Genomic DNA, 22,671 nt, shown 5'->3' on the forward strand with positions numbered 1-22,671 from the left:
GTAGGGTACAACCTAAAACTCCTAACACCTGCAAGAAGTCAGTGACCCATTATTTTCTGTAAATACTTCTACACTTCAGAGTACAAATCCCACAAAATTTTTTGATCTGTACTGAATTCTTCAGGCAGCTTGGAAACCATTAAATAATACACAAAAATATATAAATCCTGATATTTTCAAGCTTTTATAAAGTTTTTAATTTGTTGTACCTGATTCCCTTGGTTATAAGAGAGCATCATAGATTTGACTCACTTGTAGTAATCTAAATTAGAATTCACCTAAGTTGAATTGCACAGCACCTGCTTCAGACAAACTATATTTTGCCTGTTTATTAACTCCAGTTTTAGCCCTTTATAGGCCAAATGTAAGCTGGGTTGTCTGAGTATTCTAAAGAAAACTGTTCATTAAACAGAGCAAATATATACATTAAGTGGGGTACGGACTATTCTGACTGCTTTTTACACGGTTTTTCATATCTACGATATAATAGCAGGAAATAGAGAAGCGAGAGGACTGAAGCCCCACCTAGCAAGAACTATTGAGGAAAACACATTTTTCAATTAAATTAGGCATATGAGAATCGCACAGCAGGAGAAAGCTGCACTGATGAAAAATGTCTTAATTTGTAATCCCACGTGCATGGGAAATGTTAGCAGATTACTGCCATGTTTCCATCAATCCAGACATTCTGAAAAGTCACACATCCTCATCAATTCTTTTCTCTCTCTGTCTCAGTAATGAGGACTTGCCTGATAAGAATACATCATATACTCTTGACCATAAGAAGTACCTATGAATTTTCACTGAGCACAACTAAAGAGAAAGTCATGCTTGAATAGAGCAAAACTGAGCACATCATTGCCATTAGAGGCATATTTAGCCCTGCCCCTCAAGATGCCTGCTTATGGTTATGCATTTCGGACTTCAGTGTTGAAATTCCTCTGGATAACAATTCCCAAGACTTGCTTTGGGAACAGCAACTGACCCCTTAGCAGTAGAAACAGTATCAAGTAAATATAGCTTCTGCAGACAGTGTAACTGGTTCTTGGTGGATACCTGCAATCTGTTAGCATGTAAGAATTAAGATGATTAATTTGCTTCTTCTACAGCCTAACACTCCCTATTAGGATTCTGATCTTAGGCAGAATTAACGCAGAATGACACAACTGTTTTTCCAAACCAAGTAATTAGGAAAAGAAAATCCGTCACACAACAGCATGAAGCTCTGGCTGGAGTGATTGTGCTACTGCAATTTTGGGCTGCTTCAGCACTCATGGACGCGAACATCAGTAACTGTATTTAGGATGACAGGAAGAGGAATTTGGCTGAGCTGATTTGGTCCCTATTAATTGACAAAGGTTGGGACAGCAGAGCTTTCATCACTCCAAGCTCCAAAACCTTTCTGGATTAATCATGGACCCTTTACATTATGCATTTCAAATATAACTTTTGCCTTTTATAGTCACACACATCCATGAATTAAATTGCCCACATATTTTACTCAATAAATCAAGAACTTCTTTCAATAACTAAGCATACTGAATTTCCACGAGTGGGCAGAGTTTCAGCAAACTAGTGCCTCTCCAGCTGAATGGAAGCTATACATTCACAAAATCAGGTTCTTTTGAGCTAACCTTCTCTCAGATATTTGCAAGCAGGACAACTTTTAATTTTAAATTTGGCACATGATGACCTGACTTATTAATTCCTTGATGTATAATGGCAGAAGCAATTATAAAAATATTAAAACAAAACAAAACAAAAAAAAAAAAAACCATTTCAGGCTAGGGTAACAGAAAGGATGCAGAACAGACTTCAAGAAAGATCTACCAATACAGGAGAAAGTGCTGTGGCCGTTGGCTCCTGAAGAAAATCAAAACAACTTCCCCTGCTAAAGGATGAATTATTTAGAATGGGAAGATTTAATTATCCACTGGAACAGTGGGCACCCTGTGGTGCCACTCCCACAACATTTAAACATTACTTTGGTCATAAGCTGCAAGTCAGTAATTATTATCAGAAGTTCCTCTTTTCCAATTCTAACACCTGTATCACTAGGCCAACTTTCTGAAATCTGCATCTGAAATGGAACAGCGTTTTTCAAACAAGGAAAAATATTCTCTTAATAAACTTTTGTGAGACCTTCCAATTCCCATCAATTTTCTGAAAAACAGATGAAAAATAAGATACCATTTATCTTTCCCTGACGACAAAACCACCCCACTCCAAAGCCTTGTGAAGCCATTAATCTCTTTCACTGTATCTGCAGACCTGGAGAAAGCTGGTTCCTTTGCAGCCTATAGTCGTTTTCACAATATTTATGAGATTAAAAGAGGGCTTGTGCACACAAGAATCAGGATTCATATCCTTCCTGAAGAACATTAATGCTCATGATCAGATACAATAGACCATTTAGCTACAAAAGATGGGGAGGATATAGTATGCTACTAATGAAAGCATTTGAGAACATCAGTGTCAGTGAAGTGCATTTATATCTATTTTAATCATCTTCTATTCTCTGCCTAATTTTCTATGACAGTTAAATAAGCTGGACAGAAAATAAGAGATGCTTAGAAAAAAATGTTGGATCTGTTTCCTGGATTTTTTTCCTTTTCTCCAAAGCTGCAGCAAAGGACATATTTTACTAGCTGACAGAGCTGAGTCTCCAGCCTGGAGTAGTAACCGAGGCTCATAACATCTTCCAAGCTGCTGAACTGTGTGCAGAACTTAAAAAGTCTCAGCGTGATACAACTGTTAGTCCTGCTGGCAACTACCATTGCCTATTAAAATACAACATAGTAAAGAAAGACATTGGTTGATGCCCCTCATAAACAAAATGCATCGCCTTGCTCCAACAAACAACTCAATGGTATCTTATCATCATATTTAAATCATTAGAAAAAATACTTTGGACAGAGAACAAGGTGGTAAAACTGGCTTAGCAAGTACCATGAGCTTATGATGTTCCAGAAAACAAGCTAGCCAAATGCATCACTAAAACCAATGTCCTTGGGTGGAAGAGGTCTTAACTGCTTATCAAGTAGTCTGCCTGGTCTGTATCATGTCAGTATTTAAGCACACAAAAACACCCTAAATGATGTGTAAAGCTTAACATAGAATTCATTTCCTTTGTGTAAGAGCTCCATGCTATCTTTAGTCCATGACCCAGCAATATATTTTTATGCTAGAGTTTTAACAAATCACCTATTCAATGGAATGATATAGGGCTTCGAGGAAGATTGAAAGTAAGCAATCATTGCACAGAAAATTCAAAATTTTCATTGGAAAGCTACAGCTACCAGATATGCACAAACATATCAAATCAATTACAGGGAGAGCACAATTTCAGCACAGGCATAGTTAGTGCTGGAAGTCACTCCAGGGTACCTGTGCAAAACCATATTCTTTGAAGGCTGCATTCAACTGCTTGTTCCAGTCACTTTATCCTCTTGGTCAAAGGCAGCAGAGCAGAACCAGAGGAACAGTAAGCCAATATGATACAGCCCAGATGTACTAAATGCGTAATCTGAAAACTAGAAGGTAGGATTTACAGTACCCTTAGGTTAAGACCTGCACATAATTGTGCTACTTCCAGAAGATCTGTTTTAATTTTATTGCAAAATTTCTCTGTGGTGTAGGAATGCCCATCCAATCTGAATAGAAGAATTGCTTCCAAGGAAAAACATGCCAGTTTTAAGAAGATGAGGGTGGAAGCATAACACAATTTGGCAAAGATGACATTTCCTTGCATCCAAAATCAGAGACACTCCTTCTTAAGAACTAGCCAAGTGCCTAGGGCAATTTAGAAACTACAATTCCAGGTGACAAATGTGAACTCCAGAATGGTAGAAAGTATAAAACTTAACAGGAATTGTCCAACATTCCTCAATTACAGATTTTTATAACTACTGCAGCTGCATATTGGATTTGTGGATGTTTATTTTTTCCTGAGTAAAAAGTTCAACTCCATTTGACTCCTTTGAGAAGACAAGAATACTAACTGGAAAGTATGGATAATTAAAAACAGAAAGGAATTGCTTCAGAAAAACAATTCTACCTCTCTAGATTCAAAAAACTGAATTTGAATTTTTTTTGAATTTGAATTGAATTGACAAAATTGAGTCATAACGTAATTACTGTTTTACCTTGATATATGAACTACATGTATACCACTCCAATACCATAGATAACCTTACAACATTGTTTTAAAAGCTATTGGCAGATTTAACACACGTAAACTTCTCTTTATTATTCTGTTACCTCAACATGGCAACCCTACTTCAAATAAAGGTGCAGAAATCCTAAGCATCACTTCAGTGATTTTGAATGTCATTTTTGAAGATGAATTTTCTTGCCCTTCAGTTAAATCTTAAGGCAGGAATTGTACAGAAGAGTTACAGGAAAATGAGACACCAAGAAGTTCCCAATGCAGACTGAAAGACATTAGTGATTACATATTCAAATCACAACATTTTAAGGGGGGGAGGAGGTGAGGGCAACAATCACAAAAGAGATGGCACTAATCAGAACAGATACAGAATTTGCTTTTGTGAACTCCTAAGGGCGTGTTTTGATTCTGCAATATAAAACCCCAAATCACAGTGGCTATCATTTTGGACTGTCAACTCATGGCAAATAGCTAATGCCCTCAAAACTTCTAAAGAAGTTTACCACAGAATGAATGGAGAACAGCATCCTAATTCAACTCATGTCAAGAAATGCAGTGAGACTGTGGATTGACTGTAGGTCAAAACAGGAAATCAAGAATTAGTTTGAGAAGTGCTGTAAGACCAGATGTATTGAAAACTATGCCCACCACAGGTAGTCCAGACAACATGCAAAGATGAAGACTGACAGGTATAGGGACCTAATGGTTAAAGAGAAAGGGTTAAAAGAAAGCTAGTCCTCAAACGTCTTTAGTCTGTAGCCCATCCTATATTTACAGCTGTCAAGCTTTTTCTAAAAATACTTAAAAAAATCTTCACAGAAAGTTGTGAACGAAATGTCAAGAGGCAATATTCTCTTGGTCAAATTTTGTTACGCTGTGGTGGAGCATACAGATAACTTCAAACGGCACAAGAGTCACAGCACTCTCTGCATTTGAATTCAGTCAATGACCTGGAGTCTGCTTGTGTTTGTTTGCTCCTCCTGCTATATAACCTGAGCACACTGCAGAAGAACAGGGTAAGTGCAGTGGAACAAAATAATGAAATAACAATAGCTCGATTTTATTTGTCAAGGGACAGATGAAATCATATTGTCTTACTTATTACTTGCTTACTACTGAATCATTCAGGGTTAGTTATGATACTGCTGAGTAGGCGGTGCTGAATATTTCATCAGTGGTTGGCTAGAAGACATGGACTTGAGGACATCAGTTTGGAAATGAAGCAGCAAAGACAGAATTAAAAATTCAGTTCATTGCCTACCCGTTTGACTAACACACAAAGCTCTGATGTAGCTTCTCGTTCTGAAGCTGTTCCTGCTGTGCCACTCCCAGCAATAAATTGCCTTTTACATACATGGATAAGCAGCCTAATCAAATAAGGATTTAAAGCAGGATGTGCTAAAAGGAACTGCTGATTTCTCCTAAAGTCTGCCATTGTTCTTTCTGAGGTTTTATGCATATTAAAAGTACAGGAGATTTATCAGAGGGAAAAGGTGAGTACAAATACCAACATAGCCAAATAATCTGCTCACCTGTGGTGTGCAAATATCTCTTCTCAGATTTTTTAGGCGACTGTCTTATTGATGGGGCATACTCTTGTCTGTGAGGAACACCACTTAACACCCAGGACTACATCATTTGCAGAGGGTGACCTGGTTTGTAGCATATTTGCATTACTGTCCTTTGAGAAATCATTTGCAGCCAGAATGCCAAATGGTCTACACAAACCACCTGCCTATGTTTTCCAGCCTCCATGATAAAAGCCATGGTCAGACAGACCCCTTCAGGCAACTATTACACAGATCCTTTACCCCCCTCACCCAACAGGTAAGCAAGAGAGGCAGCAGTATTCTTCCTTACATGGCTTGAGTTTTCTGAGACAAAACATGCCAGTCATCCCAATGTGGCATTTGCACATCACACATTTGTCAAATGCTTAGCGGAAAAAAAAAAAAAAAAGCCTTGCTTCATGTAAGAGCTGCTTTCTACTCTTCAGAGTACTGCGGGTCTTCCTACAAATATCTATACACTCAAGTCATTTTCTGTTTAAGCCAACAGACTCCAACAGGTGACAATTTGCAAATAAGGGCTATGAATGTCTTAAGTTTTACGTTAACTTCCTGCCATGGTCTCTGCTGGAGTTCTAAAAACAATTCCAAAAGTTTTTAAAAGCAGCTGCTTTTAGTTTAGAAGCTGGATTTGGTATTTCAGATTCCTCACCTTAAAACTATAACCATAAATCTGCTTTTTCATGTCAGGAGCTTCAAAAATACTCCATATCTAAAGGGAATTCCAAATGTCCAACCGCTGGACTGCAATTCACCCAGTCATGAAGCATTAATTAACAAAACCCTGCAGCTTGCTGAAGCAGAAAATATTCTCCATGCAGTTGGCATACCCCAGGAACAACTCTACTTTCTGCTTCATACAATTCAACTTCATTGCCCAGGATAAAAATCTCGAAAACAACAGACACATTAGAAGTGGGCACCTCATCTTCACACACATTTCCAATGAAAGAACATCACCTACTTCCCAGGGATGAACCTCCAATAGCTGACTGTCAGGCAGATATGAGGAAAATTTTAATTTAATATTTAGTTTAGTTTCTATTAGTGTATATATATATATATATATATATATATATATATATATATATATATAAAACATACACTTATACATATATATAAGGACCTGAGATTCAAACTTGTCAACATCTGGTCACAGAGAAACTGTGAAAAACGGGGCATAATATTTCTAGCAATGAGAAAATCTAGTCAAAAGCAGCACCTTACTTAATATTGGAGGAATTAAACACAACCCATAAATTTACAGGAAACTATATCTTGTTGTCCATAGAACCACTTGTTCCACTTGTTTAATCTAGCGAAAAACTACCTTTGTCAGAGCTGTGTCTTCTAAAGCAATGATAATTCATTCCTCAAGGTGAAAACTGCTCATGAAGAACTCTGTAGTAAAGTGTGGAACTAGAAACCAGAAGCATAATGAACAAAGAAACTCAACTAGAAAATAAGTCATTTTAGCTAGAAGATAAGCTCTCACAGCAACCTGAGAAAACTACTTTAAACTACTTTATATGCGAATTATCAGTCAGACATTGCGTGTCTGAGTTAGTTTTACCTAAGTATTTTCCAACTTTTTTGTTGACTTGGACTTTCTAAGTTAATAATTCCAAAGAAGGTATTTAATGAAATATTTGTCTTTTTAATGATAGCTGTGGTATCTCTTTGGAATGTTACAAAGTGACATTTTTAGTATTTTACTTCTTCGCAGATTCTACAGCTGTCATAGATCTCCTTTTCCATGGATTTAGGAAGAGTACTGAGGCTAAGAAACTCAGTAATTTCAGAATGGATTAGAAACATGCTCAAAGCTGAAACAGTGCTCAAAGCTAGAAGGACACAGTCTTCTTTATCAGAAGGGAATGACCCCTCTGAATATTCATTGGAAGTAAGATGTAAAATCAAGCATACAGTCACCATTACCAACAAGGAGAATGTTGATACTGGAAGAGTATCAACAGAAAAGAGGCAGCTTTCTTCTCATTACTGAATAATTTTGTCTAATATAGCCCAGATCTGACAGTGTCTTCTTTAATTTTTGCTGCCTGGTATCTCCCAATGTAAGAATATATTTTTCATTGCTTCGAATTTTGCAGTGCTTTGAAGAAATTTTACTATACCCAAACCCACAAAAAAATCAAGGTAGGGAAAAAGTATTTAAGAGACTGATAGACTCTTAGATATCTTAGCTTCTCTCATCTTATTAGGACATAATATCCTACTAATTTTAGCCTGCTTCTTTCTCCTAAAAATTAGTATTACATTTGAGATTAGGAGTCAGATTTTTGTAAACCACTTAGCAGTTAATAGACTGTTCCCACGTCACTTCAAAGCCTCTGAAATTCCCATTCACTTTCAGTATTTTGGAGAGAAAAGAAAATTTAGAAGCATGTCCTCAACAACAACCATTAACTTTACCGATAATAGAAGAAATTGAAACTTCAAGCAAAACAAAACAAAACAAAACAAAACAAAACAAAACAAAACAAGGAACAACAGTGACAGGTAACAAAAAAAAAAAAAAAAAAAAAAAAAAAAAAAAAAAAGACAATTGAGTCATAGCCTAGCAGTATCAGAATCTCCTTTCCTACAGAAACGATACTTTCAAATGACCAATAAGGATTTTATTTGAACAGATCTCTGATCAAAGACAGAGACTGTTGCTTGTGCCTTACAATTGTGAAGCACAGAAACACGTGGTGAAGGAGAATTATTAATTCTACTACTTCTTTGTGTCCTCCTAGCACCCCTCCCCAGCTCTGTTTTCTGATCTTATCCCCAGATTCCTAAAGCTACCTCACAAGTACAGGCACATCTGCTTCTTAATCTGTGCTTTGGGCACTGGGGAATTCATTGCTACTCTGTCCAGCCCCTCACATGTCCTACACACATCCTCATCCTTACTACAATGGTACAGCCTTGTTTTATAAGGAAATCAATAATTTACCAAATGAAACCATGAGTGGTAAGATACTGCCAAGTTGCATTTATTAACCCCTAGTCATTACCTACATTTTTCTTGGATGCTTGTTCCAGAAACTAGTTTTTCAGATGGGGGATTTCCCAAATGACTGCATCAGATAATGTAAATGCTTACCACATCAAATTAAATATCCAAACCCAGGAAGGATTTGCTAGAGCTACTTATTGTACACAGCTGTATCTATATAGCATGGAGGCTCCAAATGTAAATTAACATATTTCAGGGAAAATATTAACAACAAAGGTCACATGATGATGTCACTGCATAGATTATACAGGAATTAATGAAGTCCACGTATAATGATAATGAAACTGCATTTTAAAGAAATAGGAAGTCTCCTCTGAAAGCAAATTATGAGCAAGATATTCCATTTTGTCCCTCTGATAGTCCAGCCTCTGCTAGCCCACTCTCTTAATTTAACTTTAATTTGCCTTCCAAATGTTCATTATAATTTGATTTATAATTTAAGAACACTGGCAAGTTTGTTCTATTAGTCAGCTGGGACAGTATATCAATAGAAATAAGATGCAGTATTTTAGCTTTTGGTGGTGATTTCTCACCACAGAAATATTTCCCTTTTTTTGTATTAACAAATTGCATACCGACTTCATCCTGGATTTCCTCAGCCACAGCAGGCACATTGTAGAGGAAGGAGAGAGACTGGTTCATGCGTTCATATATCACACGTAGATGTGTCATAACCTAAAGAAATGAAAATATTTTAAGGAGGGGAATACTATTATTAGTAGTCATTATCACAAATTTTATAGGTTATATAGGTTATAACAGGAGGACAGTTTTCACTTGTACTAGGTATAATACTCAGTATGCTCTATATAGTGAAATTGTCAAATCAATTGCAAAATTCACCTCTTTTACATAGTGTGCTAGATGCTTCTCCACAGAAACTATCTGAAATGCCATGAGAGTAAAATAATTTAAAGCAAGGATTTACATTTGCAGTGGGGTAGAGTGTGTATACAAAAAGCTAATGTGGCAGAAATCCACAGCCTCATTTACCCTTCAATAATGTGTAAATTTGCCCATACCCATAAGCTTCTGCATGACATGCAAGCCAAGTGAGGCGCAATGATTGCCGGATCATAATGTTGTTGTTTTTTTTTTTCTTTATCCTAGTATTGCAAAAAGAAACAGCTACTCCCTGAAGAAAGCTTCAATTTTCTTGTTAAAAGCATTTGAAACATTTTCATCTGAAAACAAAAATATTTCCAACCAGAAGCATTACAGTGCTGTCTCATGTGATTACAACTCTACTGCCTCAGGTTCCCACACACTGCTATGTGTTGAGTCATGACAACCCATGATATACTTCCTCAGGCTACTTTCCACAAGTATCACCTCTCTTCAGTAGGAAGGGACACTGAGGTGCATCTTGGAAGACTTAAACCACCGACAAGGGCAGTTAGGCCTAAAGAGGAAAATGGGTTGCTGACAGCAATTTCAATGAAACAATGATACGATTCCTTCAAACTGAAATAAAGCATTCATGCCTTTCAACAAAATATCTTGTTTTTCATTTTCTACTGAAATAAAACTCCCCAAGAGTTCCTCCAGCCTACATTCTCCCAACCTTCTAACCAATTCAAGAAGCAAAGATATTACAGAATACGCACTCCTATGGCAATACACTAAGCAATACACTGTACTTCTTGTATCTAAATGTCAGTTTCCATTCTTCACCTGTGCTGCCAAACAATATGTTGTCTGCAAAATTCCACTGTTTTCTGTTATTAAATAATCCAACGTTCTAGAAACTAAAAAATCATGTTAGATGCAAAAGGAAATGCTTTAACATTTACAGTGTGGGAAAGCTGTTTAAGATTACTGCAGAAGATGGTTATAGTGTGCATTTCTAATGCCAGCAATTTCAAGCCAGCACGATCTCAATGTACAAGTCTGGCTGAAATTGATGTTTCAGAAATGTAATATGCAAATCATGTCATTCAAAGAGGTATATGGTTTTGATTTGGCTTTTAGCGATGCCAATCAGTTCAAAAACTGTGGCTGGAACAGAGCTTCCTGTTGCATCCTGCAGAGGGAACAGAGGCAGATTCTGCAGATTACAGCACACACTTAACAGCTTATCCGTTGTGCCTACAATTTTAATTGCTGTTTTGAAAGCCAGCTACATCTTCAGTCTTTTTTGCTTTCTCACCCTCCATGATTTACAAAGGCAACATAAAAGCTGTTCCAAAACACAAATGTTGAGGACTGCAGTAACATTCAGCAGTTAAAATGTCATGAACTTCTGTGCACATTTTAAAAAACATGTTAAACTCAAGTGCATTGCAGTAATCATATTTATAGACACTACAAGTACCTCTGCAATGACTACAGAAAGGTTGGTTGCAGTCAGATGGCTCTACCACTTCTGGTTCTGCTGCTTCAGCTGGATGAAGCATAACCATACGTGGTAGCTAGATCTATTATAGACATTTTCCCAGAGGTATTATCTACCAAAGCAGTAATAAAAGTTCTGGGTATAACTGCTTTGGAGATCTCCTTGGGAAGTGCCCACGACTGACTCACTGTCTGGGTAAACAGAAAACCTGCTTTTCAGTTCTTCTCGAAAGACAAATTATACTCACACAGTTCCTACATCACTTTGCCTTAATCTTCTGGTGGAAAGCAAATTATTTTTTATTGCATCTAGAACTGTCTGTGGAAAGTAGTCAATTTTTTTTTTATTTAAATAAGCTGACAGAAACTTCACAATGGTTACGAACAACATGACATCGCTAACCCTCAGTGGGGATTACCTGAGATCTGATTTGGGCAGCTTTCTTTGGGTCTACCATGCGGACGTGTTCAAAGTGTTTGAGAGTATGCTGTCTGTCTTTCTGCTCAGCACGCACGTACTTCTTCAGCATGTTGAATACATGACGAGGCTATGGGGAAGAAACAGGAAAAAAATCAGTTCAGTTTAGGAAAACACATATTTCAGTTCCTTACCTTGGAGATGTACCCCAGAACACTTGGCCAGCTCGCACCTGCAAGAGCCATCTTCTGAAAGCATGCCTGACTTCCCCAGGGAACACTCCATCATTCAACCCATTTGGCACAATGCTCTGCTGAACAGCAGCTGTAGGTGGTGCACACAGTGATGGGCTGGGCACTCAGATTTCCTCCCTGACCATAAACAAAGTCTGGCTGTTGCGTTTCTTTGTCTGCTGTGCTATTGTCCCAACAGACAGCAATTGACACCTCAACATGCTAGACACCCATGATCAGTTTCCTTTGGGCTCTGCTTCCACTGTCCCCATCAGACTCTGCTTCTCCTCTCCCCCCACTGTAGAAAGCGCCATCACCCAGGCTTCAATCTTTGCAACTGAAAACCACTACGAGGCAAATCCCATCTAGAAAACGCTGTGGAAAATGAACTCTGACAGAAGCATTTCAAAGATTCCTCACATACGCTCTACTATGCTGAATATTCAACTGGGAACAACGTCCATCAACTACAGTTAAACCTGAGACAACAAAAAAGACTAGAACTCATTTTGTCAACAGACAACTGAATGCACACGCCCAGATTCAAACCAGCAGGTAAATAACCTGCCCAACACCTGCACAGAAGACGATCTGAAAGCACTACTCTCTCCAAGCCAAGGGATAATCAACAGACTCGACTACAAAACTTACTAAATAAATTCAAGACTGTTCTGTCCTGTCACGACTGCTTTACCAGCAGAAGAAAGAGGAAAGGAACAGCTGAGGTATGGAAGGCAGACATCTAGAATATGCCACTGACTGGAAAGGTTTAAGAGAAAGAAAAAAGGGCCACTTAGTTGGTTCTGAAAGTACCCAACCTGGGTGCCAAATTTTCTTAAAATCTTAGCCTATGTATATATTGCAGGTGGTTTTAATTAGTAAAAACCGTTAAATATATGACTTAAGATATACAATTGAATTGGAACAGAGGAGAGAACCATAGCTGAAGAGAACATGAAAAATATACACAGACTGATGCCACAGCAGTGATGGCTATGAAAGGTGTATTTCTACGTATTCTCCTACTCTGTACAATAATACCGTGCCAAAACAGGGACGTGTTTTCTAGTGTTCGGCTAAGTCATCAGTGTTTATGATGACTCTGGAAATCCAAGCCCCCTTGCCAACTCTGCTTGTAACGTTGTGCTTGTGCATCTTTCCTGAAGCTGCTGAACAGTGAAAGGAATGAAGCCGATACAGATGAGAAGGAAGGGTACAGTGATCTTACTGTGAGGGAAATTAAAGAAAGAGCAGAAGAGGTGAGTGGCCATGCTGGGCACTGGCAGGGATACCGGGGAGCAGGCAGGGAAGTGACAAAGTAAGTGTCAGAAGCTCCGTGCACAGTCTTCTGAAGAAGGAAGAACCGTGGGCGAAGTTGGAGCTTTAAGACTTAGATTCACAGACAAATATAGATCCTGAACTAATTTAACATTTACACAAGAGATGAATACTAAGCTACAGAGCTTTAAGATTTAAGAATCTCTTCAGCTTAAGATAGGCAATAGATTTTAAAATGTCCGAAGAAAATAAAACAAAGGTTATTTGAAGAAGATTTTTTGTGTAGAAATAGAGAGATGTGAAGCCGTTCCCTACCAAAGGATTAAACTTAGTGGCTCCATGACTGAGAGCTCATTCATGAAGAAATAACCCCAAGCCACCAAAAGCCAAGCGCCCTGCGATAAGGTTGCAAGAAACTGTGGACAAATTCTGGGAAGTAAGCAGTCCTTACAACATTATGGCAACAGCAAAACAAACCGAAATACAAACTGTAAAGGTTTATAGGAACAAAGGCTGCAAGACCAGTGAGGTTTACAACAACAGCATTTTGAAGATAGAAAACACTGTTCCCTTTCCTGACATTTCAGCTTTCTTTTTCCCAAGACACATCAAGATAGCAGGTTATGGCAGATTAGAGAGAAAAGGATTAAGTTCTATTTCTTCAAGAGATACTCCAATTGAAGTGTCATGTCTAATGCCAGCAGTGTATATTTTTCATTTTCCCTCAGTGTGTCTGAATTCACTGCACTACACCAGTGAAACTTTCACATCAAGAGTCACAAGTAGACTTATTCCTAGGACAACAATTTGAAAATTCCTGTCAAATACCACGAACAGTAGTAGTCACTTGGGTATATTGGCAGCCCACTTTCAGTGAATTTTCTAACACTGAGAAATGCCTCAGACTTATCCCTATGACAGAGCCATGGATATGGATGCCTTTAGCATGCCTGGCCGAGAAATTTTCCTGTGATGGCAGCAGAAAACTGTGATTTAAATATAGGAAAATATAGAAAGAATATTAAATCTACTAAATGCAAGGTGTTTCCTTACAGGTTTTTTTTGGTGTTTTTAAAACGAGCCAGATGCACATTTTAACTCTGAGGGTCAATCTTGTGATCTCACTTTGCCTAAAAGCTAGTGATGTTACTCTAACAAAATGTGATTTAAAGCTAACAAATCGCTGGAAAGCATTTAGTTACCTCACACAGACATACAGGGCTATCACAATCAGGTAGGCACTGCACCATGCAGAAGTTCCTAGGATGGCTGTGGGCACCTATAAAAACAATAGGATTCCCTGAACATCAAAAGCTCAGGTACACACATACTAAGGCTGCCCTGAAGTGGTACCCAAACTCACTTAGGAACCCTGCCTGGCATGTAAACTTGGCATTTCCAACAACTTCTGTATTGCAACCTTTAGGAAACATGCCCTGCCTTGACCATTAAGGTCATACAGTGGGTAATTTATCAGACAAAGGTGGTGACATCCCTGGGACCTTTGTTATAAATTAAAATAGCTCTGCTTCCTTGCCCTGAAATAGCTGCCAAATGTCCCATATGCATTTGATCAAGTCAGACTTCCAACCTTCCCCACACCTTTACCTTTGAAATGCAGCTGCCTAACGATTTCAGGGCCTTTGCTGAAGGCTAACCAACCTGTCAGGGCTGGTGCCTGGCTATCACAGCCCTCCACAGGGCTTTGCATATGTGAGTGTTGTCACCATAAATGCAGACCGAGTTTTATTGCTGACCATAAATTTAACTGACAAAAGTGATTTTTCTCCTCCGCACCTAGAATTGTAGGCCTACTGCTTACAAACTTTCAACAAATTTGAGGATCAGCAAAAACATCTCTCACCCCAAAGTCCCATCTCCATACTGTATTGCACACACACTGTCTTTTAAAAGTCATTATGAAGTGAACTGGTTCTGCTTAAAAATCCCACCCTATCACGCACTTTTTGCACAGAGACTTGCACTAGGATTTGTCCCCAAATCTATTGCTCCGAGATTTTCTGCCAATCCTCTTGCACCAAATAGTGATATAAACTCTTCTGACAGTAGAGCAGAGGGGCCCCAACAAACAGTCTAGCACAGAGGTGGGGAAAAGCTCCACAGGCTAAGGAGATGCCATCAAACGCTGTGGCTGAAGCTGTTATGTCCATGGCCATCTATTACTTCAACCCTAGGCAGGAGCCCCAAGATTACATTATCAATGAAAGTGTTGCTAATATCAGCTAATTTAAGTTTTTGAGGCGTGAGCTCTGACACTGCCTATGACAAAAGAACAAATGGCTGATGGATGCCAGAGCCAGCTTTGCACCTCTTGCTCTACATAAGTAATGTACCAAGTGCCAAACTTCATTAAAACATTCTGCTTTTAGCATCTGTAATTCTTCTGCATGTGTTGTCACAGAAAACTCAACATATCCATGTCTGTAGTTATCTTATAAAATATATCTCACAGAATAACTAAACCTGAATCAGCCACCAGGGGCTGCCTAAGTGCCTCATGAAATAATTTCATTATTTTTGGTTGTATCTGTTTTGTCGGCTTGTTCCTCTGAAAGAGGCCAGAATACTCCCAACATGACTTCCACTGTCCCCATATTTTTAGTTACCCTGGCCAACACTGCTGACATCTGCAACTGAGCCAGTAACCAGAATGACCAGTGACTTCCCAAGCAACAGGATCCAGCACTACATCCAGAATGCTATCATTTAGCAAGGAATGCTGTTCAGTCAGGAATAATATTGGTTACTGAGTACTGGAAAACTCTGGTCTGGCTGGCAAGAAGCTTAAATCCACAGCATCTTGGCACACACTCATTATTTAAGCAAATGTAGAAAAATTATACAAAAACATCTAATAAGCAGACACAGGGCGATGCAGAGTGAAGCTGTCTGAAGTCTCCTGTTACACGCAGCTTCTGAGTATTTCAAGCACATTTGGACACATCATTTACTCCTATGAAACTTACTCTAAAGATCCCCTTCTCAAACACCTGCTTTTTATCTAACACTAAGCACAGACAGATCATAGTCCTTCAACAAGACATCATGACAGGCTAACAGATGTATTTTGGTTGTTAGTCTCAAATCCTGTTTATTCTGGAGAATGTTATTGAAGTATTACTTTATAGAGAGTTTCTGTATGTTGGGACTTGCATGTATTCAACCCATTCACTCCACAGCAGGCAGATTCATAGACTACTTACATGGAATATGCAGGCCATCTAGGTTGACAAAGCACCATTAAAAAGATAACTTCCCTGTAGCGAATATGCCTATTCTCTTATTAAGACGACAATTTATTCTGTGGATAGATAGATGCAATCCTGACAATTTATTAAAAGGTTTCCAGCTGTATGAGACAAGTCTAAACAAAGCAGAAACCACTGATGACAACCTGGCTACCTGGTGGTGAGATCCAACCCCACTGACTCTTCAATCCAGTGTGGCTAAAGGTGCCTTTATTTCAGGTAGCATCAGCTTAGAGGTGAGATCACTGAAATCCTTTTTCTAACAAGGAAACATTACTGTTGCAGTTATCTCCAAACACACACCAGTGGGATCTGCTGGCCTACGATTGTTCTGTCCTTAAATGTGCAAGGTGTTCCCAGCATCAATCACTGGAGAACATAGGCTCTTTTTCCACTTCAGCTTTTTAGGCATTACAAAAGGCAAGAACTATATTTCATTAAATGCTCAAAAGCACTTTGAGCTCTTCTGGAGGAAATGAATTTACACTTGCAAACTGTTTGAAGAAAACGCTCATACCATAACATGACTTAGGATGATAGTATTGGTTTATCAAACTGAGCAGGAGAGCCCTGCGAAAAGCAGCCCACCTGAAGATGTTCACACAAAATTTTAAATAGAGAATATTTAGTGATTATATTCTCTACAGATCTGTGCCATCTTAGCAAGGATTCACCTTGATTTTGTTCTAGCTAGCAGAAAATGTTTCTTATAATTTGTACATAACAAAACTAAAATAACTCACAACCTTTACAATTCTTTATACACTCTCTCTCAGTTCTAAGTTTCAGCTTCATTAGTAATGAATTCCCTTGGAACGGAGACAAGGTAGGTTCACTCACATCTGCAAGTTTAGAGAATGAAAACTTCATACCTTTTCTGTAGGTCATTTACAAGAAAATGTAATTCACTGATCTCTTCCTAATCCCCCAAAAGGATGAGATCTAAAGTGCCCCAAATAGTTTCTAGCAGGTAAAATATATGCATATTTTGTGTACACATATACGATATCCACACAGATCCTAGCCTGACACTTCAGATTTTAAGGGAGTGGTGAAACAATGCAATTTCACTGAGCTTGGAAAATGGAAACATCAACTTTAGTTTGGATTGTTACAAACATAACTTACAATCTCCCCATAGAAATCCAAAATACTTACTACATAGAAACAACATGAAAATCATATTAAAGCACTTCTGTGTATTTAAAATACAACCTCCCATCTCCGTGTCATGCAACTTCCGTGGGAAATTCTGAGCTGGCTTGTAATTTTGATCAAAATTCCCTCTAGATCAGAAAGGCAAGTTTCACAATGCTGAAATTTCATCTTGCCTTTAGAGAAAGGTCCATTGCCAGTCCTTTCTGATTACTGCTCTTGAAATGTGCAACAATTGCTTCTTTTCATTCACTTATTAGGAATACCTCATATACCATATTAGGTATTTTATTTGATGTGTTATTAACTTATGGATCACGTTTGATGCAGTTCATTTTATGAACATTCAAGAAAGGCTGACTGGGATGATGCAAGACTTTTCACCCATGTGAAAGTCCCATCCAGCTACCTTTTGTGTTGAGTTAAAGATGTCTTCTCATAATTTCTGCTAGTTTGTAAGGAAATGTGTTGCTACACACATCACTATAACGGTACTCAGAACTTCCCTTTGCCTTCTCTCCCAAGGACTTTTCCTGAGGCAGAATAAAATGAAAAGTATTTGATTCGATCTCGTTAGTTGCTTTTCAGGATTTGAACTTACTTGACTTTGACAAATTGAAATAAATTTGGTCTCTGTTCACTCTTTTAAAACTTTGTATTTTAGCTATGATGACTCTGTCAAAGTTTTGCAGAACTTAATACCCGTCTGGAATTGCCTCTTCTGTCTTCAGTTAGCTCATATAAAAAACCCTACTGGCAAGACTAGGTGTATGACTATACCACATGCTCCAGCCCACAGACTAGGGAAAAAACAAGAGTCTGGTTTTATTCACTGAAAAGCCTCAGAAGCTACTGGAAAACTGACTTAGGTGACCATGTTTCTCTGTCTGACCTGGTTTAAAAGCAAAGATGAAATCCATGCTGTCTATTTCACAAATCCCACAAAACTGAGCGTATGTGAGAAATTCCACATCTGTAACTTTACAGATTTAGGGGAGCAGGATACAGGGTGGAGTATTAGAGCTGAACTGATCTCTCCTAAGGCACAGAAGGATTTTTATCACAAGATCGGCAGCGACGCTTTGGCTTGCCTCCAACTGCGTATTTCCACAGCAACCTCGCTGGCCTCAGAAAAGGCTTCCAGCTTCCAGAATGCAGAGGCACCGAGGAAGGGCCCCTCTGCAGATCCCCCTTCCACGTCCAAATAGCTGAACTCAACTAGTTTCAGCCCACACTATGCTCTCCCTGCATGAACAGACACTGCTCTCAAGGCACAAACGGTACCCTGAAGGATTGTAAGGGCGACAAGAAAAAAAAACACAGCAAATAAATTCAAATGGATTAATGTACATGCTAGGGTTGATCTTAATTACCCTGTTCTGTTCAACAGTAATTTACATCTCGGTAAAATAGTTCTGAAGTAGAAGAAACTGGCTTTAATTATTATATGCTCAGTTTACTTGATGCACAATGTAAGGAGGTTAATTAATTACCTTTCAAAGATTTCCTGTATGTTTGCTTGCTCTGAAACCCTTTATTTCACCACTGTGAACTGCATTTCTTTTCTCCATCTCTCCTCCACATCTCCCCCCCGACTTCCCACAGAGAATAGGCCTCTGTTACCACCGAAGATTTAACAGGGAGACATAAATCCAAGTAAATTTGACATGCATGTGAAAAAGGAAATATAAGCAAATTACAGAACCAAGTTGCTTGCAGAGACTGATTCGTTTGAATTCCTCTATTTAACTTGCAAAATGAAGGGGAAAATCTCCAACTGTTTTAAAAACTAGAAGCATATTAGTTCCAACTGCCGCTAATCCGCCTTTTCTATAGTAAAACCATCAAGCAGAATGAAACAATACGGTATTTTGATACTGGATACCGAACAGCTGCACCCCATTTTCAAAGGCAACAAAGTAGAGCAGCACAGCTAAGCTGCCTCAGGAATCAGGAATGAGGATCAAATTTAAGTTTCTGGGCAGCCTGCGTGGCAGTGCTTTTGAGAACACAACAGTACAAATACTTGGTTTTCCTCATAATTATGTTCTAATAGACCTTGAAGCTACGTAATTTCATTCCTGCATGCTCCCTGGCTACCTTGCTGCTCAGACTGGTATCCCGATGAACTCCTGTGACACTGGCATTGGGCAATGATCTGTATAACGCCTGAAAAAATCCTGCAGTTAAGTTTTTTGGCCCAGTACTGAAGCTGTTCATAAAGTATTCCCAGACACATGTAGTTTTAGGCAGAATGGCACTGAAAACACATACACCGACAGCTGTACAGGTAGAGGACAGCGTGAAGCACATGTAGTCGAGCATGTTCCCTGGCACAACAGAAACAGCTTGCTTGCTTACTTGACAGGAAAATCCCCAAAGCTGCTCTGCGGAGCAGTCCTGTGCAGAAGGACTTGGGGGTGTTGGTGGATGAAAAGCTTGAAATGAGTCAGCAACATGTGCTTACAGCCCAGAAAGCCAACCATATCCTGGGCTGCAACAAGAACTGCATGGCCAGCAGGGTGAGGGAGGCGATTCTCCCCCTCTGCTCTGTTCTCATGAGACTCCACCTGGAGCCCTGCCTTCACCTCTGGGGACCCAGCACAAGAAGAACATGGACATATTAGAACATGGGCCAGAGGAGGGCCATGAAGATGATACAAGGGCTGGAGCACCTCACCTGTGAAGAAAGACAGAGGGAGCTGGGGTTGTTCAGCCTGGAGAAGAGAAGGCTCTGGGGAGACCTTACAGCAGCCTGACTGTGCCTAAACGGGGCCTGCAGGAAAGCTGGAGAGGGACTTGTCAGGGAGTGCAGTGATAGGACAAGGGGTAATGGCTTTAAACTAAACAAGGGGAGATTTAGATTACACAAGAAATTACAGAAGAAATTCTTTACTCAGAGGGAGATGAGGCCTTGGCACAGACTTCCCAGAGAAGCCATGGTGCCCCATCCCTGGAGATGTACAAGGCCAGGCTGGATGGGGCTTTGGGCAACCTGGTCTGGTGGGAGGTGTCCCTGCCCATGGCAGGGTGTTGGGACTGGATGATCTTTAAGGTTCCTTCCAACCCAAACCATTCTGTGACTCTGTGATTCAGAATCTACTTCTGTAGTAAACACATTCATAGCAAAGCACTTAATTTGAAACATGCAGTAGAAGGGGGTTCTTAAAAGCATTTGTGCGTAACTTCAGAAAATTTTCCGTTTTTTAAAATTACTTAACAAGTCATCGGTAAAGTTATGACTTACTCTCCCAAAGACCACACAATTGCATCAAATGTCCTTTTAGCTTACTAGGGAACCATTTCTCTGCCAGAGAAAAATATAGCTGGGGTATCAGAGTTGAATTTTCCATTAATTCAATTTTCTCTTTGGCTAGGCAGCCAGAGTTTGGATTTAGCATATATTCAAATTTCTGGCACCTTAACTTATCCTGCAAAGCGGTTACCAGACTGGACTCATTCATTAGGCCATTCAGCTATAATTAATCACTGCTCAGGTTTCACCCTCTGCTTCACAACAAAACCAGATAAATCCTCGTGCTGAATTAAAGATCAGTTTTTTCTTGTGTTTTGGCACACACCTGACTGGCAGTTCAAAAGCACGTCTGAACTGTCAGTAACTACAGAGCATGCAACAAAATAGAGCTGGCAAGGACAGTACCTTCAACAAAACTAGTAAAGGGACTCTTAAGAGTCTAAGAGCTTCTGTTATCCTTCAATAGTTTCAACTTAATTGCGATTAGCCCCTTCATAGGTAGCACTCTGATACGACGTTACCTTCTTGTTTGCCGCCTGCACATTTCAGGGTGACCAGTTTTTGAAGCGACAAGAATATGGGATATATCCCAGTCTTTAGTAGTGTCTTCAAAACTTATTTCTGATGGAGTTACCTATTAAATTGTGTTCATTGACACCGTCTTTCAGGCCCAACACTCTCCTATTTAAAGAGTTAATGTATTATTAATTTAAATGTCCTGGGAGCTGACTACATGCAACCCAAACATAAAATGCAGATTTTTCTGGTCCCAAAGACGGTGTTAACATTTTTGCCCCTTGAAGTTCTGCAACTACAGTTCACTTTATTTATTTTTTTTTTGCAGGAGATGTCATCTGCATTCCACAAACATGAAAAGTCAAGTTCTCTTACACTAGGAGTGAAGTTGCACATTTTGACTGCTCAAGAGACCATTCTGCTCTTATGTGTGCTCCTCATCCTTACTTTCCACAACCCCAGAGAGCTGTAGAACCAAGCTGACAGCCTGATCAACGCACTACTTTAAATCAAATAATTTTTCTGGGATACTTTTTAGACAACGTTACATTTGTACAAGGCTCAACTTTACTGCAAGAGCTGATTGGCAAGAGAAATGTGAAATTGTATCTGTGGTGAACTACTCAAAGCCACACAGCAAAAGAGCAAACACAACCTGCAGCCCTTCTGTGCACTCACCACATCTCACTTTCAGTTCTGAGCCGCAGACTCCAGTTTCCTAAAGGAAGTTGCATACCAGTCCATAACTTGCAAATGTATCTGCCAGTGAGACACTGGAGTTCAAGCCTTCACTACCCCCACAGTCAGAGGTTATAATACACTGCATCTCGCAGTTGGATCAAACAACATCATCTACCACATTAATACAGACTTGTCTTATTTTCAACAAATTGCTATGGTGCAAAATAAAGATTAACTCTTCATACAGCTACTCAGAAGTTTCCATGTGACAGGTGGACAACACAAGATTATTCCTTTACTTGGCATGCAGTAAAAACAAGAGTTCTGCTGCATGAGGTGTAGAAGAAGTTTGTTGATAAAGAATTATAATGATGATCATTTTCCCATGCTCACTGAACAAGCCGGTTTCTCTACAGAAGGAAATTTGCTTAAAAAATGCAATTTTACTATTGTAATCAGATTAATGTAATTCCCTGTGATGCCAAATTCAGGATTCAATTGGTACATCTTACACTGCTGACCCAAAAGTCTTTCAGTGACGTAATGTTTTTTCCATCTACGAAGTCTCCAAGAAATTAGAGGTATATAAAACATCTGACTGCTTTCCCTACAATGTTCACATAGATTCTCTTTTTCTGGAGGTCATAAACTAGCTGGTTTTGGATTAAATATAAGCAGCACAGATATGCAATCATTAAAAATTCCACCCAAATCCTCATTCTGAATTTAGTGTTTACACCACAAATAGCCATCACATCTAACATGGACAA

General features: G+C 39.1%; 1 protein-coding gene across 2 annotated transcripts in view; it reads right to left on the minus strand.

Annotated features, from left to right (window-relative positions):
- Positions 1 to 22,671, minus strand: part of APP (amyloid beta precursor protein) — a 214,084-nt gene that overhangs the window by 36,928 nt on the left and 154,485 nt on the right. For both annotated transcript variants that reach the window (XM_082781003.1, XM_082781002.1), the window contains exons 11-12: positions 11,515 to 11,643; positions 9,337 to 9,436 (exon numbers count right to left, since the gene is read on the minus strand). In XM_082781003.1, the coding sequence (XP_082637129.1) occupies positions 9,337 to 9,436; positions 11,515 to 11,643 (229 nt within the window). The remainder of the gene's footprint in view (positions 1 to 9,336; positions 9,437 to 11,514; positions 11,644 to 22,671) is intronic.

The sequence above is a fragment of the Aythya marila genome (genome assembly GCF_965140915.1).
Source record: "Aythya marila genome assembly, chromosome: 1".
NCBI lineage: Eukaryota > Metazoa > Chordata > Aves > Anseriformes > Anatidae > Aythya > Aythya marila.